The sequence below is a fragment of the Tachyglossus aculeatus genome, chromosome 4 (genome assembly GCF_015852505.1).
Source record: "Tachyglossus aculeatus isolate mTacAcu1 chromosome 4, mTacAcu1.pri, whole genome shotgun sequence".
Lineage (NCBI taxonomy): Eukaryota > Metazoa > Chordata > Mammalia > Monotremata > Tachyglossidae > Tachyglossus > Tachyglossus aculeatus.
This window is the reverse complement of record NC_052069.1, coordinates 39,105,295-39,124,393: the sequence shown is the minus strand read 5'-3', so window position 1 is coordinate 39,124,393 and position 19,099 is coordinate 39,105,295. Positions and strand designations below refer to the sequence as shown.

The following is a 19,099-nucleotide window of genomic DNA, read 5'->3' as shown; positions in this document are numbered from 1 at the left end:
GAGTTGGGTCTGAAATGCAATATAATATTGATTTATTGCTCACTATAAAGTTTATAAAGACTTTTCCCCAAATCAAATTTCTAACCAGCTAGTACACTGTGAGCCCACTGTTGGGTAGGGACTGTCTCTATATGTTGCCAACTTGTACTTCCCAACCGCTTAGTACAGTGCTCTGCACACAGTAAGCGCTCAATAAATACGATTGATTGATTGATTGATTTTCCAGAAGTTATGAATAAAGAAGGATTTTTAGAACATCTAAAACCAATGTATTAAGTCTTCCCAATTCCAATCAATCAGTCAAGCTACAGTAATAATAATGGTTAAGCGCTTACTATGTGCCAGGCACTGTACTAAGCACTGGGGTGGATATAAGCAAATCGGGTTGGACACAGTCCCTGTCCCTCGTGGGCTCACCGTCTCAATCCCCATTTTACAGATGAGGGAACTGAGGCCCAGAGAAGTTAACGGCTTGCCCAAGGTCACACAGCAGACAGGTGGGGGAGTGGATGTGCAGCCTGTTACCCCTTAATTTTATCTGCTCCCTCTTCTCCCAGACATAATCCCAATGGGCTCTGCCAGTTTAGTTTTCCATAGGCCTGCCCTGCCTGCATATCCACAACTCACACAGGGCATAATGGGAATAATTAAGCTCACTAAGTACAGGAATCAAAAGATCCTGTGAATCAGGAAGCAGCATGGCTCAGTGGAAAGAACACGGGCTTGGGAGACAGAGGTCATGGGTTCTAATCCTGCCACTCAACAGCTGGGTGACTTTGGGCAAGTCACTTCACTTCTCTGGGCCTCAGTGACCGCATCTGTAAAATGGGGATTAAGACTGTGAGCCCCATGTGGGACAACCTGATTACCTTGTATCTCCCCCAGCTTTTAGAACAGTGCTTGGCACTTAGTAAGCGCTTAACAAATACCAAAATTATTATTATTATTATTATTATCAGTCAGTCGATCGTATTTACTGAGTACTTAATGCATTCATTCAATTCATTCAATTGTATTTATTGAGCGCTTACTGTGTGCACAGCACTGTACTAAAGTGCTCGGGAGAGTGCAATATAACAATTAGCAGACACGTTCCCTGCCCACAACAAGGTTACAATCTAGAGGGGGAGACAGATATTAATATAAATAAATAAATGACAGATATGTTGCCAACAGACATAGGTTGCCAACTTGTACTTCCCAAGCGCTTAGTACAGTGCTCTGCACACAGTAAGCGCTCAATAAATATGATTGATTGATTGACAGATTGATATGTACATAAATGCTGTGGGACTGGGAGGTGGGAAGAGCAAAGGGAGCAAGCCAGTGTAGCGCATTAGGGAGTGGGAGAAGAGGAAATGAATACAAAGTGTTATACTAAGAATTTAGAAGAATATAACACTGTAGAGTTGGTAGATGTGATCCCTGTCCTCAAGGAATTTAAAGTCTGGCGAAGAATCTAAGAGAAGTTACAAGAAGAATCAACATTTTCGAGGTCCCTATTATCTGGATAAGATTTCCCATTTTATTCATAGCATCATAGAGCTGAAAGGGATCTCTAGATTAGCTAATCTTACCCCCTTTTTGGAATGCCCCCGCCCGCTGAGTGCAGGGAATGTGCCTGCTTATTGTTATTTTGCACTCTTCCAAATGCTTATTACAGTGCTCTGCACACAATAAGCGCTCAATAAATACATTTGAATAAATGAATGTACATAGTAAGTACTGGAATAATTTCAGATCATTTGGGCTTCAATGAAAAGCATAGCGAATGGAGCCAATTGTCCGTCCAACAACTGTAACAAATACGGTGCTCTGCCCACAGCAAGCACTCAATAAATACGATTAATTGATTATTTGATTGCTAGCAGAGGAGAAGGCTGCTGGACATTGGTCCCTGCTTCCATGATGCTGCTGTAGCCATCCCAACCTGAGGTACTTTGGTACTTTACCTGGACCCTGTAGCATCAAGAAACCATAAGAAGTGGAGGGAGTGGGACAGCCACTGTTTCTAGGCAACGGGCTGGCAGGAGACAGGACAGCTGGCTAGATCAGTCAATCATATTTATTGAGCACCAACTGTGGGCAAAGCACTGTGCTAAGCTCTTGGGAGAGTACAACTGCTGCTTCTTGGAGAAGCAGCGTGGCTCAGTGGAAAGGGCACGGGCTTTGGAGTCAGAGGTCAGGGGTTCAAATCCCCGCTCCACCAATTGTCAGCTGGGTGACTTTGGGCAAGTCACTTAAGTACTCTGTGCCATCTGTAAAATGGGGATTAAGACTGTGAGGCTCCCGTGGGACAACCTCATCACCTTGTAACCTCCCCAGCGCTTAGAACAGTGCTTTGCATATAGTAAGCGCTTAATAAATGTCATCGTTATTATTATTATTTATTACAACAAAAGAATGAGCAGACACATTCCCTGACCACAGCAACCTTACAGTCTAGAGGCAGAGAAGCAGCCACATGGGAGTGGTGGTCTTTCTGTTTAGCTTGGATGTCCCATGCAGAAACATTTTCTGGTAGGTGTGTGTGTGTGTGTGTGTGTGTGTGTGTGTGTGTGTGTGTGTGTGTGTGTGTTTGACTACAAAAGAGGGTCAAGGGTGTATGGGAATATGGACATGTGCTGGATAGGTCTACACTCTCTCTCTCTCTTTCTCTCTCTCTCTCTCTCTCTCTCTCTCTCTCTCTCTCTCTCTCTCTCTCTCTCTTCCCCATCCCATTTAATATCTAGCTAGTCCTCTTCTCTGTCTTTTCTCCTATTTCTCTGTCTTTCCCTTCCTGCCATTTTCTCCCCGTAATCTCATATTACTGTCTTGGTCTATCATCGCCCTGCTGCCCTTCATCATCATCATCATCATCATCATCATCAATCGTATTTATTGAGCGCTTACTATGTGCAGAGCACTGTACTAAGCGCTTGGGAAGTACAAATTGGCAACATATAGAGACAGTCCCTACCCAACAGTGGGCTCACAGTCTAAAAGAAGCCTTCATAAGCCTCCCCTAGGCCCCTCCACTCCTCTCTGAGCTCTATCAAATATGGTGACTTTACACTGGCATCAGTTAAAAATTGTCAGCTGAGACTTAATGTTGAATTACAGCTGGCTTCATCTTCAGTACTGATTCACCTTTCAAAGTAGACCATATAAGCACATTATTAGTGATAATTCGAGGATATTTTATACCGAGTATGTTGAAGGAACTTGTCATGTTTGAAGGTAGCTGACAGAAATACTTGAGAAGTGTTTCATAGGAATGAAACTTATTTTCTTTGCGCTGGAAAGATTTAAAATCAATGTCTGTCTACCAAAATTCCTAGCCATTAGAGAGCAAACAGGAGCATTGATGCGTCAGTATGATAAAGAAAAGCCAACTGTAAAATCCCTAAAAAATAAGCCCCATTCTGTGACCACAGGGAATTCCTCGCTTAGTTGCTGAACATAATTCTGCTAGTGTACTTTCAAATTATTTTGATCTTGTTAAACATATAAACTTCTAAGTGCAGAAATGCTGCCTATCTGATGATCCGTGCTTTTTAATCAAGTCTCATTTCCTCTGGTTTTCTTTTTCCTGGCACACTGATTATAAGAATTTTCTCTTCAACTCTCTGTTCTTTATTTAAATTGGTGCTTCCCATATTTTAAATGTTGCTTTCTGCCTCATTGAAAGCTATTATTTTAAAACAGTTCTACTTTCATGGAGTGGGTTTGAACAGATTCCTAAACATTTGCTGTATGAATTTCTTAATATTTTTGTTGAGTGAAAACTGCCCCTGAATACATCCCACGAGTGCAATAATACCGAGATCCGTTGTAAACCGAATTTTGTGTGTGGCCTCCGTAGGGTCCAATAGGCGAACGAGGAGACAGAGGAGATCATGGAGACGAGGGCTATAAGGTAATACGACAATTATGTCTAATTGTATGTAGACGTGATTGTGCTTCCGCTGAATTAAAAATGCAAAATCGTGCCTTTTACCCAAGTGTTCTGAATATTTCAGCAGTTCGTAGCAAACGACTTTGAAGTCCTGTGGTAAGTAATTCTCGCTCAGCCTCATGTAGGATAGGGACATGTACAGCCTGATTATCTTGATTCTGCTCCACCCTTTAGTTCATTCATTCGTTCAGTTGTATTTATTGAGTGCTTACTGTGTGCAAGTATATATGGAGGTGATATGGAGGTGGATGGGCAACCACTGGAATTTTTTGAGGAGAGGGGTGACATCCCCTGAACGTTTTTGTAGAAAGAATGATCCGGGCAGCAGTGGGGTATGGACTGGAGTGGGGAGAGACAGGAGGTTGGGAGGTCTGAAAGGAGGCTGATGCAGTAATCCAGGCAGTCTAAGATGAGTGATTATAATAACCTGGTGGCAGTTTGAATGGAGAGGAAAGGGCAGTAGAGTGCTTGACACATAGTAAGCACTTAACAACTACCATTTTTATTACTGCATCTTGGAATAATCAATGAGAAACAGTGCATCGGCTAAAACTATGCAGGAAAACCTGGAACGGGATGAGTCTAACTCCCCTATCTTGACTCCGGAGGTGAATCAATCAATCAATCAATCAATTGTATTTATTGAGTGCTTACTGTGTGCAGAGCACTGTACTAAGCACTTGGGAAGTACAAACTGGCAACATATAGGGACAGTCCCTACCCAACAGTGGGCTCACAGTCTAGAAGGGGGAGACAGAGAACAAAACCAAACATACTAACAAAATAAAATAAATAGAATAGATAGGTACAAGTAAAATAAATAAATAAATAAATAGAGTAATAAATATGTACAAACATATATACATATATACAGGTGCCGTGGGGAAGGGAAGGAGGTAAGATGGGGGGGGATGGAGAGGGGGACGAGGGGGAGAGGAAGGAAGGGGCTCAGTGACCTAGTAAAAATAACACCGGCCTGGGAATCAGAGGACCTGGCTCCTAATCCTGGGTCTGCCACTTGTCTGCTGAGTAACCTCGGGCAAGGCACTTCACTTCTCTGTGCCGCAGTTACCTGATTTGTAAAATGGGGATTCAGTGTCTGTTCTCCCTCTCCTTAGATGGTGAGCCCTGGGTGGCACGGGGATTGGGTCCAACCTGATTATCTAGTATCTTCCCAGTACTTAGAATAGTGACCCATAGAACAGAACAAACACATAGGACAGAATGCATAGTACCTAGTACACACATAGTTCCGAATACTTAGAATAGAACACCCAGTAAGCGCTTAACAAATACCATGATTTATCATTATTATTATATTATAAAAATAATATATCATACTATAATACATTATTATAATAATAATAAGCAATTCACCATTGGGTGTGCAGAGAATTTCACACCTTACCATTCAGCCCTCCTCAGCATTCATTCATTCATTCAATCGTATTTATTGAGCGCTTACTGTGTGCAGAGCACTGTACTAAGCTCTCTGAAGGTACAATTTGGTAACAAATAGAGACAGTCCCTACCCAAAACGGGCTCACGGTCTAGAAGGGGGAAGACAGACAACAAAACAAAGCAATTAGACAGACATCAATAGCATCAATATAAATAAATAGAATTATAGATATATACAAATCATTAATAGCATAAATAGAATAATAAGCTACACTAATGTTGGGGGCCTTTGAGACGTGAGGCAGCTTCTCTAACCATCAAACTCTATTGCACTGTACTCTCCCAAATTCTTAGTACAATGCTCAACACCCAGTAAGCACCAAATAAATGCCACTGATGGATGGATGGACTAAACTACTCCCAGCTGCCCCTAACTAGCCTAGACCTAACTGGGATTATGCCTACAGAGATGGGTGACATTCCTGAATGAGTTCCATCCTCGGAGAAAACATGCCTCATAATAATAATAATAATAATAATAATGGTATTTGTTAAGCACTTACTATGTGCCAAGCACTGTTCTAAGCAGTGGGGTAGATGCAAGGTAAACAGGTTGTCCCAAGTGGTGCTCACAATCTTAATCCCCATTTTACAGATGAGGTAACTAAGACACAAAGGTAAACGGCTTGCCCAAGGTCACACAGCGACAAGTGGTGGAGTCAGGATTAGAACCCACGTCCTCTGACTCCCAAGCCCGGGCTGTTGCCACTAAGCCACGCTGCTTCTCTGCCAGAGGACGAGTTGTGTTGAACACATTTAACTTTGGTCGTTCCATTTTATACAGAAACCCAAATGTCATGAGAACATTTTCCTTACCTATCATTACCTTCCTTCTCATTCTGCAATATCGGGTGCTGCGTTTCCCAAGGTCCCCTACCTGGTGGATGGGCAGTAAAATTTCTGGACTGGTGACTAAAACCAAAACTGAAATGTGTCAGTCAAGGGCAAACTAAAACAAGAGGTGGTAGATGGAAAGAGAGAGTTGGGTAACAATCTAGATTTCTCAAGCTGAAGGAATATCGAATTTCTATTTGTATTTAGTTTTAGGTAAAACTATATCTTTCTGTCTTCGTCCATTCCTTGAAAGTGTCAACTGGGATGGATCTAAACAACTTCAGTATTGCTCTCACTACAGCTGTACTTCATTTATGTCCTATCAGGGAATCTTTTTCTAAGAACAATGAATTAGAATCCACATAACATCACTATTTTTATTGGATGGGCCGTCTGCTGCTGGTTTAAGCCCAAGTCCTTGGAAGACTTTATTTCCAAAGGATTTCTTTGTCATTTAGAGCTATCCACCTCTAGCATAACTTTGGGGGCTAGCACCCTGTTAACATCCTTGATAAAAGACCGCCTCTCCCTCTATCCTATCCCAATTAACTAATTAGAAAGTAGAGCTGACCCAAAGATGCAATGGGCCCTGGGCCATGCTTGTGAAGGCGGGAAGGGAGGGGTATTTATAGTGTGCTGGGATAATGGTTCACAGTGGTGACAACGGGCTCTTGCTATATGGTACTCCCCCCAGTGCTTAGTACAGTGCTTTCTGCATGTAGTAAGCACTCAGAAAATACCACTGATTGATTGGGAAGAGTTGTCTGCCCTCATTTTACCCTCCATGATGTGATTTCGGTCACTTTTGTGCCATAGCTGATCATCTCCCGCCTTGCTCCCGGCTCTCCCCTGCACTGCCGGATGGAAATCCCGTTTCAGCTATATCCTTTCTCAGACTCTGCTGGACGAATGACTCTGCTTGGGTCAACCTGGACTGAATCTGGTCACTGGTTCACAAATAAACATTCCACTACTATCAGAAGAGTAGAAAGGAAACTCTTCACCTCTGACAGACTAGCTAACACCAAACCTCTTTGCTTTTCTTGACTCCAGAAGGTCTAACATTTTCCATTTGGGGCCACCAAGCCACCATGGAGTTTGCTCCTACCACAACATTCTTTATTCTAGTTGCCAACTGGTGGCATTCCATCTTGGATCCTTGGTGGTATTTCAGGGATTTGCTTAACTCACACCACCTTGCTATGCCTTCTCTTCAGTTCTGGTGCCCATTTCATTCTGTTTACTGGTGGTCTCACTTCAAGAGCTGTCCGACCACCAGGCCGTTGACTTTACTGATCTGACATCTGAAAGGCAGGAGGCGAGCAGTGCTGTCTCTCAGCCAAGACAAGTCGGATTCGGAGGGGAGGGTCTGAGAGGGTGGTACGGCTGTTTTTACATTTGAGGTCCTGTTGTAGCCTCTGGTCTTTCGTGGGCGATCTTGTAACTTTGTTTTTCTCTGGGCATTGTGCTCATTAGTTCCCTCAGTGGATTTTATTCTCATCCCTTTTCTATTTGGAAAACATTCTCCAAACATTTTTATGTGTTTTTGCCAGTTTGTCCTTAATGCGGTCCTTTGGGATAAGTCCTAGACCATTTCCAAATGACAAAACTGGGGTCTAGAGGTCAATGAACCCTTTCTAGGTCAACCAGCAAGAGAACTACAATTTTAGTTTCCACACGTTTTCCCCCCATCTGGATGCCACCCTGACTCTCCTCCGTCACTTTGCCCCTGCAGAGTTCCCTCCAGCAGTCCTTTCGAGCACAGGCCTGGACGTCAGAAGGTTATGGGTTCTAATGCCGGCTCTTCCCTTGTCTGCTGTGTGACCTTGGGCAAGTCATTTCACCTCTCTGTGCCTCGGTTACCTCATCTATAAAATGGGGATTAAGACTGTGAGCCCCACATAGGACAGGGACTGTGTCCAACGTAATTTGCTTTATACACCCCAGCGCTCAGTACAGTGCCTGGCAAATAGTAAGTGCTTAATAAATACCATTATTATTATTATTTTCCTGGATGGCGTGGACTGTTCTTCCAGATATCCTCTAGCGGGGAGTTTGATTTACAATATCAGAGTCCTCCTGCACTTGATCCTATTCTTCACGTGTCACCTTTGTTGTTCCACATGACATCCAGTAATGCACATGGATCTGACCGCCTCCTAAAGAGCTTGAGGGGCCTTTATGACTAGGTTTTTCTTTCCTGGCTCCTGTCTGCACTGGTAACTTAAGTCATTACACTGATTCCTACGTTGGGAAGTTGGAAGTCAAGGTGAGAAGCCCAAGTTTGTTTTGTGAAAGGTAAATAATGCAGGATGACCAGTGGTATTTGTTAAGCGCTTACTATATGCCAGGTATTTTACTAAGCACTGGGGTAGATACAAGTTAATCGGGTTGGACACAGACCATGTCACACACTGGGTTCACAGTCTCAACCCCCATTTTATAGATGAGGCAACTGAGGTCCAGAGAAGTGAAGTGATTTGCCCGAGGTCACACAGCAGACAGGTGGAGGAGCTGGAATTAGAACCCAGGTCCTCTGACTCACAGGCCTGTGCTCTATCCTCTAGGCCACACTGTTTTTCTTGAGAAGATTCAGGTTTCCACCTTCCTCCTCTTCCCTAAGCCCAAAAGAAAGACAATACATAGCAGAAACTAAATGAATGCTATGATTCCTGCTAAAATACTCCTCAGGTTGATTTGGCAGATAAACTTGGGAGCAGGAAGAAATGATAACAATGGTATTTGTTAATAATAATAATGGCATTTATTAAGTGCTTACTATGTGCAAAACACCATTCTAAGCACTGGGGAGGTTACAAAGTGATCAGGTTGTCCCACGGTAGGCTCACAGTCTTCATCCCCATGTTACAGATGAGGTCACTGAGGCACAGAAAAGTGAAGTGACTTGCCCAAAGTCACACAGCTGACAAGTGGCGGAGACGGGATTTGAACCCATGACCTCTGACTCCAAAGCCCGGGCTCTTTCCACTGAGCCACGCTGCTTACTAAGTGCCAAGCACTGTTCTAAACACTGGGAATGATGTGAGGTTATCAGGTTGTCCCACTTGGGGCTCACAGTCTTGATCCCCGTTTTACAGATGAAGTAACTAAGGCACAAGGAAGTGAAGTGACTTGCCCAAAGTCACACAGCTGACAAGTGGAGGAGCCAGGATTAGAACCCACGACCCCTGACTCCCAAGCCCGTGCCCTTTCCACTAAGCCACGCTGAGATGGCAGGAGTGGTAGAAAGCAGTGTGGCTTTGTGGAAAGATCACAGGACCCGGAGTCAGGAGACCCGGTTCTAATCCTGGCTCCACCACTTGTCTTCTGTGTGACCTTGGGCAAACCACCTACCTTCTCTGGGCCTCAGTTTCCTCATACATTGATGCAGGTAAAATATTTGTTCCCTCAGACTGTGAACCTCATGTGGGACAAGGACTAATTATAGTCTAGCTACCCTAGTGCATAGCACGGTGATTGGCACAGAGTAAGTATTTAACAAATATTATTATTATCATCATTAGAGCGAAATGAGAATCCTAACAACTGTGTTCTGGAGTCTGCTTATATCAATCATATTTATTGAGCTCTTACTTCCCCCTCTCCATCCCCCCCCACCATCTACCTCCTTCCCCTCCCCACAGCACCTGTATATATGTTTGTACAGATTTATTACTCTATTTATTTTACTTGTACATATTTACTATTCTATGTATTTTGTTAATGATGTGCATCTAGCTTTACTTCTATTTAATCTGATGACTTGACACCTGTCCACAATTTTGTCTTGTTGCCTGTCTCCCCATTCTAGACTGTGAGCCCGCTGTTGGGTAGGGACCGTCTCTATATGTTGCCAACTTGTACTTCCCAAACGCTTAGTACAGTGCTGTGCACACAGTAAGCGCTCAATAAATACGATTGAATGAATGAATGAATGAACTTACTATGTGTGGAACACTGTTCTAAGAATTGGGGAAAGTCCAGCGCTTAGAACCGTGCTCCAGTGCTTTAGAACAGTGCTTTGCATATAGTAAGCGCTTAATAAATGCTATTATTATTATTATTATTATTATTATTATTATTATTATTATTACTAATCAACAGAGTTGGTAGGTGCCATCCCTGACCACAAGGAGGAGCTTTCAGTCTACAGGGGGAGACAGGCATTAAAATAGATGAGGGGGAGGGGAAATGGTGGAATATAAGAATATTTTCTTATGTGCATTGGGACTGGGGTATCAAAATGCTTAAAGGCGTACACGGCCAAGTTCATAGTCACCCAGAGGGGAGGGACAATGGGGGAAATAAAGGGCTTAGGGAAGGCCTCTTGGAAGAGATGTAATTTTAGGAGGGCTTTGAAGTTGGGAAGAGGGGTGGACTGTCAGTTCAGGGGTAGGGGGGAAGGAGGAGTTTCCCCCCTGAGGGAGAACTTGGGCAAGGAGTCCATGGTGGGATAGATGAGATCGAGGTAGAAGAGCGGAGTGTGCAGGCTGTATTCTGTTTATATATTTAAAAGGGAAAATGGGGAAATTAAACAATCCTTTGTAGACTATGAGCCCACTGTCTTTTAGACCGTCTTTTATCCCACAATCTTTTATCATCATCATCATCAATTGTATTTATTGAGCGCTTACTATGTGCAGAGCACTGTACTAAGCGCTTGGGAAGTACAAATTGGTAACATATAGAGACAGTCCCTACCCAACAGTGGGCTCACAGTCTAAAAGGGGGAGACAGAGAACAAAACCAAACATGCTAACAAAATAAAATAAATAGGAAAGATATGTACGAGTAAAATAAATAAATAAATAGAGTAATAAATATGTACAAATATATATACATAATACAGGTGCTGTGGGGAAGGGAAGGAGGTAAGATGGGGGGGATGGAGAGGGGGACGAGGGGGAGAGGAAGGAAGGGGCTCAGTCTGGGAAGGCCTCCTTTTAGACTGTGAGCCCACTGTTGGGTAGGGACTGTCTCTATATGTTGCCGACTTGTACTTCCCAAGCGCTTAGTCCAGTGCTCTGCACACAGTAAGCACTCAATAAATACGATTGATTGATTGATTTGTAGATGTCAGGTATTCCTCCGTTCTTTACTCCTTCAATCCCACTCTCCAGATAACATGGCTGAATGGAGGGTCAATGGACGTCTCATTTTGTTTATTGCTGAATTGTACTTTCCAAGTGTTTAATAATAATAATGGCATTTGTTAAGTGCTTACCGTGTGCCAAGCCCTGTTGTAAGCACTGGGGTAGATAAAAGATAATCAGATTGTCCCAGGTGGGGCTCACAGTCTTAATCCCCATTTTACTGATGAAGTAACAGGCCCAGAGAAGTTAAGTGGCTTACCCAAGGTCACACAGCAGACAAGCAGTCGAGCCAGGTTTAGAACCCACGTCCGACTCCCAAGCCTGTGCTCTTTCCACTAAGCCACTCTGTGCTCTGCACACACTAAGCGCTCAACAAATACAGATGATACACAATTCAATACACAATTCAACTGAATGAATTGTGGGAACTTCTGGGCAGGGCAGAATAAACTTCTGTTTATTGTTATAGTGTACTCTCCGAAGTGCTTAGTACAGTGTTCTGCACACACTAAGCACTCAGTAAATACGATTGACTGACTGCTGACTATCCCGTGGAAGAGGTCACAGAATAGCAAACCGAAGAAAAAGCTAATTGAGAACCGTTCAGGACATTTGATTCTGAAGGAATCACAGTCGGTCGAGTTCAATTTTGCATTCTGCATTTCTCTGTATTTACTAAGGTGCTATAACTTTTTCTGTTCCAAGGGTCACAGAGGGGTGCCAGGACACAGAGGAGCCATTGGACAACAAGGCCCCCCAGTAAGTGCTGAAAGCAAGGAGAAGACAGTATTTTTCTAGCATTTTCTATTTGAAAAAGAAAACGCTAAGCCCTTGTAACACACCTGTGACTCTTGTCTGGTTTCTGTCAAAGGGAGAACCAGGTGATCTGGGTCAACCAGGACTGAAAGGAGAGAGAGGATCTAAAGTAAGTAGCAAGTTTCCAACTTTAAACGTTTAATGGTTCTTTTTGTTGTTGAACTCTAAATTGGAATTCTCTATCTCACTGAGTGTTCTGAAACAGGCCACTTTTAAAATTCTGCATTGGCCATCGATCTTGCCAGAAAACGAAATTGTCATTGCTGCCATGTTGAACTGAAATGTGAATTGAGGGCTGCGAACTGATATTTTCTCAGAGATTGCCTCATGTTCATTTTAAGAAGACCTTTGAATGGCCCTGAAAGTAGTTACGAATGCAAATAAAACTAATGGATCAAATGGATCTTTCTACTGGCTGCTTATACAGCGTTAGTCTTCACTCTTTCATATCTGTTTCCCATGATGGGTCATTGACAAATTGGCACAAAGAGATTCGTTGTACTAAGAATTTCTTAAAGGAAAATTTAGGAGAAAGCATTCTGGTTAATCTTAATGCATACTCTAGCAATCTTTAGTATATGTTTCCTTTGTTAATTTTGTTTCCTGTATTTAGTAGATAATTAAAATACTCTTAAATGAATTAAATAATTTACTTTGTAAATTGTTTATTGCTTAATGCAACCTTCTTCTGCTAGTGTTTTTTTTCCATTTTGTTGTGTCCTGTATCTGAATTTGGAAATACTTCTTAGAAGTTTGACCACACAATTCGTTACTCTACTAATTTGTCCTTGTCCACTTGGCACAAATTTGATTTTTACTCTTCTTCTGGTTGGGCACAGTGGAAAGAAAACAATTTCATAGGATTTCATTATTGCTTGTTACGGTCATACAAATAAAATGACTGAACTCTTACCAACTCTCTCTTCTCCAACTCCACCACTCAATTTTCTCCCTATGAGAAGTGAGGCAAGATGCATAGGAGGTGTATTCAGTGGATCTATTCATTCATTCATTCATTCAATCATCTTTACTGAGCACTTACTGTGTGCAAGCCACTGTACTAAGCGCTTGGGGGAGTACAATATAACAACAGACACATTCCTGCCCACAATGAACTCACAGTCTAGAGGGAGAGACAGATATGAATATAAATAGATTAAATTAATTAATTGTGTATGAACTTGATGAAGGTGCCAATGATCAGTCAATCAGTGACATTTATTGAGCACTTACTGTGAAGAGAGCACTGTACTGTTTGGAAGAGTACAATACAACTGAGTTGGTAATCTTGTTCCTTGTTCTCAACAAACTTACAGTCTTAAAAGGGGAGACAATCATTAATGTAAACAAATAAACTATAGATGTGTACATAAGTGTTGTGAGGTTGAAGGTAGGGTGAATACCAAGTTCCCAAAGGAATAGAATAGTGGGATTCACCTATGGGGTGGGAGGAGGCTAGAGGCATGTCTTAAGTGGCCAATTTGGGATTCACTGCCCTGATATCATTCCTGACAGATGTTAATGATGCTAAGTGTGTCAGAAAAGGCTAAAACGTGAGCCACAATCCATTAATAATAATAATTGTGGTATTTGTTAAGCAGTTATTAAATGCCAGGTACTGTACTAAGCACTGGGTGGATACAAGCAAATTGGGTTGGACCCAATCCCTGTCCCACATTCATTCATTAGTTCAATTGTATTTATTGAGCGCTTACTGTGTGCAAAGCACTATATTAAGAGCTCTAGAGAGTACTCAATCTCCATTTTACATATGGGGCAACTGAGGCACAGAGGAGTGAAATGACTTGCCCAAGGTCACCCAACAGGCATGTGGCAGAGCCGGGATCAGAACCCAGGTCCTTCTGACGCCTAGGCCAGTGCTCTATCCATTTGACCATGCTGCTCATGGAGCTTAGTACTTATTTCTGCTGAAAGATCTGTAGGGAATCTTGTCTATTTACTTATCAGATTAGAGTTCCAGAGCGCCCAAGCCCACACTGCTAACAAGTGGCCGAGCCGGAATTAGAACCCATGACCAGCAGACGTGGACACATAAATGTAGTCTAGTGTTGCACTGATGAGCACACTGGGTTATGCCTCTGGGCGTATTTGGGAGGCATGACAAAGTGCTCTTTGTAAATCCACTGGCCAAAAGAGGTCACCCTGAAGTGGGGAAACTTCCCCAAAAGACCCAGCGTCTGCCTCTGCATCATCAGATAATCTAATTTTGCTCAGTTCTAGGTTATTAATTCCATATCTCGTCATATCATAAGCATTTCTCCTTTTTGAGTGATGATTGACTCATCATTTCATATCCCACTGATGTCTCAATCAAGCAATCAATCATATTTATTGAGCGCTTACTATGTGCAGAGCACCGTACTAAGCTCTTGGCAGAGCAAAATACAACAGAATCCGCAGATATGTTCCCTGCCCACAACGAGCTTCCGGGCTAGAGTGTAGTATCCAGATATTTTCTAAGCGATAGTTTTCTACTGACTATGACAGAGCAAAGTTATAGACGATCAGACACGATCCCCTTCCTAGCTCTCTCCCCATTTGGAGTAAGCGGTGCTTCCCCAAAGAGCTGCTTCCCCAAAGAGCACAGGTAAGACATCCAAGGTGTTACGGAATATTCAATCAATCAATCAATCAATCGTATTTATTGATTTAAGAGCTCTAGGGAGTACTCAATCTCCATTTTACATATGGGGCAACTGCCTCTTCAATAATTCCTTCTGCCTCTTCAATAATCAAATAAAGCAATGGCTTGGCCCACCTATTTGCATCCCGGTTTTGTTCATGGTACAGTAGGGGCTCCCCAACTACCGGTACAAAATAATAATAATAATGGTATTATTTGTTAAGCGCTTACTACGTGCCAAGCACTATTCTAAGCGCCGGGGTAGATACAAGGCTTTCAGTTTGTCCCACATGGGGCTCACAGTTTTAATCCCCATTTTGCAGATGAGATCACTGAGGCACAGAGAAGTGAAGTGACTTGCTCGAAGTCACACAGCTGACCAGTGGAGGAGTCAGGATTAGAACCCACGACCTCTGACTCCCAAGCCCAGGCTCTTTCCGCTAAGCCACACTGCCTCTCAATATGCACTGGCCCTGTTGGAATCAGCGTGGCTAAAAGGGTAGAGCAGAATGACCTAGGTTGGAGTCCCAGCTCCGCCACTTGTCTGCTGTGTGGCCTCGGGCAAGTCACGTAACTTCTCTGTGCCTCAGTTCCCTCATCTGTAAAATGGGGATTAAGAGTGTGAGCCCCATGTGTCCAACCTGATCGACTTGTATCTCCGTCAGCATTTAGAACAGTATTTGGCACATAGAAAGTGCTTAACAAGTACTTAACAAGTGCTTAACAAGTTTAAATCCTGGCCCCGCCAACTGTCAGCTGTGTGACTTTGGACAAGTCACTTCACTTCTCTGGGCCTCAGTTACCTCATCTGTAAAATGGGGACAAAAATGTGAGCCCCCCGTGGGACAACCTGATCACCTTGTAACCTCCCCAGCGCTTAGAACAGTGCTTTGCGCATAGTAAGCGCTTAATAAGCTACTTGTACATATCTATTTACTTGTACATATCCATTTACTCGTACATATCTATTCTATTTATTTTATTTTGTTAGTATGTTTGGTTTTGTCTTCCCCTTTTAGACTGTGAGCCCACTGTTGGGTAGGGACTGTCTCTATATGTTGCCAATTTGTACTTCCCAAGCGCTTAGTACAGTGCTCTGCACACAGTAAGTGCTCAATAAATACGATTGATGATGATGATGATGAAGTACCGTAATTATTATTATTATTAGAAGTTGGGATGGGATGTTCTGAGCCTTCCACCGTCTCTTCCCGGGGCCTTAGGGCCACCAAGACATGTTGCTAGACAGCTCGCTGGTCTTTAATTCACAGTCCGTAGCTAAGAAACAAAATACCGCTCTTCACGCTCCTCAGCCTTGAACACTGCTGTGTCTTCCTCTGTTTTATGCACCAAAAATAATAATACTAATAATAGCTGTAGCATTTGTTAAGTGCCTACTCTATGTCGAGCACTGTACTAAGTGCTGGGGTGGATTCAAACAAATCAGGTTGGACACAGTCCCTGTCCCACGCTAGAGCTTACAGTGGTAACCCCATTTTCCAGATGGGGTAACTGAGGTACAGAGAAGTGAAGTGACTTGCCCAAGGTCACCCAACAGGCCTGTGGCAGAGCCGGGATCAGAACCCAGGTCCTTTTGACTCCCAGGCCAGTCGGTGCTCTATCACTCTGACCATGCGGCTCATGGAGTTTAGTGCTTATTTCTGCTGAAAGATCTGTTGGGAATCTTTTCTATTTACTTTGAGAAGCAGCGTGGCTTAGTGGAAAAGAGCCCGGGCTTTGGAGTCTGAGGTCATGGGTTCAAATCCCGGCTCCGCCAATTGTCAGCTGTGTGACTTTGGGCAAGTCACTTAACTTCTCTGTGCCTCAGTTCTCTCATCTGTAAAATGGGGATTAAGACTGTGAGCCCCTCGTGGGACAACCTGGTCACCTTGTAACCTCCCCAGTGCTTAGAACAGTGCTTTGCACATAGTAAGCGCTTAATAAATGCCATCATTATTATTATTATAATTATTACTATCAGATTAGAGTTCCTGACCCAGACGTTTGCCATTCTGAAGCGGTAGCCTGTGATACAGGTGGCTGGGAAGGTGGCCACCTGAACAATAACAGGAATCTTGAAAAAGGGGGAAAAAAAATGGATTCAGGCTTGCAGAAATGTTGCTTCCTTTTTGCCTTTTACCAGGAGACTGGGCAAGGCTAACACGCTCCCACCTACCCCAGCTGTCAGGGGACTTTCTTAACCCCTTAACTTTCTTAACCGCTGCTTGGAGAAGCAGCGTGGCTCAGAGGAAAGAGCCCGGGCTTTGGAGTCAGAGGTCATGGGTTTAAATCCTGGCCCCGCCAACTGTCAGCTGTGTGACTTTGGACAAATCGCTTCAGTTCTCTGGGCCTCAGTTACCCCATCTGTAAAATGGGGATTGAAATGTGAGCCCCCCGTGGGACAACCTGATCACCTCGTTACCTCCCCAGCGCTTAGAACAGTGCTTTGCACATAGTAAGTGCTTAATAAATGCTATCATTATTATTATTATTAACCTGCTAGGTTACACCAAATGAGTCATTCCTGGGAAATCAGAAGACTTCAATCAGAAACCAAAGAGCCCCAATTTCCCCCACTGAGAAAAAGCAGCAGCAGCAGAACAAGAACATGCCCTCTTGCCAGCCCTGAGAGTCAGCCCCTCTCTCATTCAACCACCAAACACTCTTCCCTTTCCCTGTAGACTGTAAACTCCTTGCGGGCATGAAACATGTCTACTAACTCTGTTACATTGTACTCTCCCAAGCACTTACTTTGCGGAGAGTAAGCATTCAAATAATTGTGACTGATGGATTCCCCAGACCGACAGGAGAATAAGCCAAGACCAGCAGTCTTCCCCTCACCCTACCCCTCCACTTCCTTTTTGTGTTTGCAACAACAGGACAGGGCCCAGAGACATCCAGGGAGAAAAGAAACAACCTAAGTGCCTTAGGCATGTGGGCATCTTTGTATTTGCATGACTGATTTTGTGATATTTATTACCCTGAAAAATAAACATAGCTTATGCACCAACTATGTGGCAGGGCAGTTTCCTTTCCTGGCAGAGCCTTGCATCATTAATGCTGTCCCCTTTTTAATAATGATAATAATAATTGTGGTGTTTGTTAAGTGCTTACCATGTGCCGGGCCCTGTTCTAAGCACTGGGGTGGATACAAGCAAATCAGATTGTGCACAGTCCCTGTCCCGCGTGGGTCCCTGTCCCACGTGGAGCTCACAGTCTCAATCCCCAATCTACAGATGAGGGAACTGAGGCCCAGAAAAGTAAAGTGAGTCGCCCAAGGTCACACAGGGAGCTGGGATTAGAACCCATGACCTTCTGAGTCCCAGGCCTGTGCTTTGTCCACTACGCCTTGCTGCTTCTCGTGGCGGGGAAAGAGAAATTAAATCAATCTTGGAAACTTGGCTCTATTTCTCTTCAATCCTTGTTCTGTTTCGTGCATACTGGGGGAACAAAGAGGGTCTCTGAAACATGTTTCTGCTCATTTCCTGCCCCTTTCCATCTACTGCCCGAAAGAGAGGCTTCAGGGACAGCTGGGCCTGGTCCTCCCTCTAGACTCTAAGCTCACAGCGGGCAGGGAATGTGTCTGTTTATTGTTGCATTGTATTCTCCCAAGTGCTTAGTACAGTGCTCGGCACAATAAGCGCTCAGTAAAATACGGCTGACTTATTGACTGACTGCTTCTCCTTTGAAAGGATATGTAGGCCACAGAAGGGGCTAGAAAGGAATCTTGGGCCAATCGGACAATATTTTTAGGATGAGGCTTAATTCTGCATATACTTTAATTCTTTGTGTGAGGATTCCCCTCTGATCCCTGATCAAATACAGGGCATCTTAAGAATTGTGGAATTGTGCTGAGAATTATCTCCATCCCTCCAGCCTTCCCTCCTTCCCCTCCCCACAGCACCTGTAAATATGCATCTATGTTTGTACATATTTACTACTCTATTTTACTTGTACATATTTATTCTATTTATTTTATTTTGTTAATATGTTTTGTTCTGTTGCCTGTCTCCCCCTTCTAGACTGTGAGCCCGCTGTTGGGTAGGGACCGTCTCTGTGTGTTGCCAACTTGTACTTCCCAGGCACTTAGTACAGTGCTCCGCACACAGTAAGCGCTCAATAAATATGATTGAATGAATAAATGAATGAGAATTGAGGAAGTCCCTCCTACTTACACTGTAAGCCATGTGTGGGACAGGGACTGTGTCCAATCTGATTATCTTGTATCTACCCCTGCGCTTACTATGGTGCTTGGCATATAGTCAGCACTTAACAAGTTTAATATCAATAACAACAACAATAACAATAATAATA

At 43.4% G+C, this 19,099-nt stretch overlaps 1 protein-coding gene across 1 annotated transcript in view; it reads left to right on the top strand.

Moving 5' to 3' along the window:
- COL24A1 (collagen type XXIV alpha 1 chain) overlaps positions 1 to 19,099 on the top strand; it is a 500,281-nt gene that overhangs the window by 368,801 nt on the left and 112,381 nt on the right. Inside the window, exons 43-45 of the mRNA XM_038745410.1 lie at positions 3,845 to 3,898; positions 12,031 to 12,084; positions 12,197 to 12,250. Of these exons, the coding sequence (XP_038601338.1) occupies positions 3,845 to 3,898; positions 12,031 to 12,084; positions 12,197 to 12,250 (162 nt within the window). The remainder of the gene's footprint in view (positions 1 to 3,844; positions 3,899 to 12,030; positions 12,085 to 12,196; positions 12,251 to 19,099) is intronic.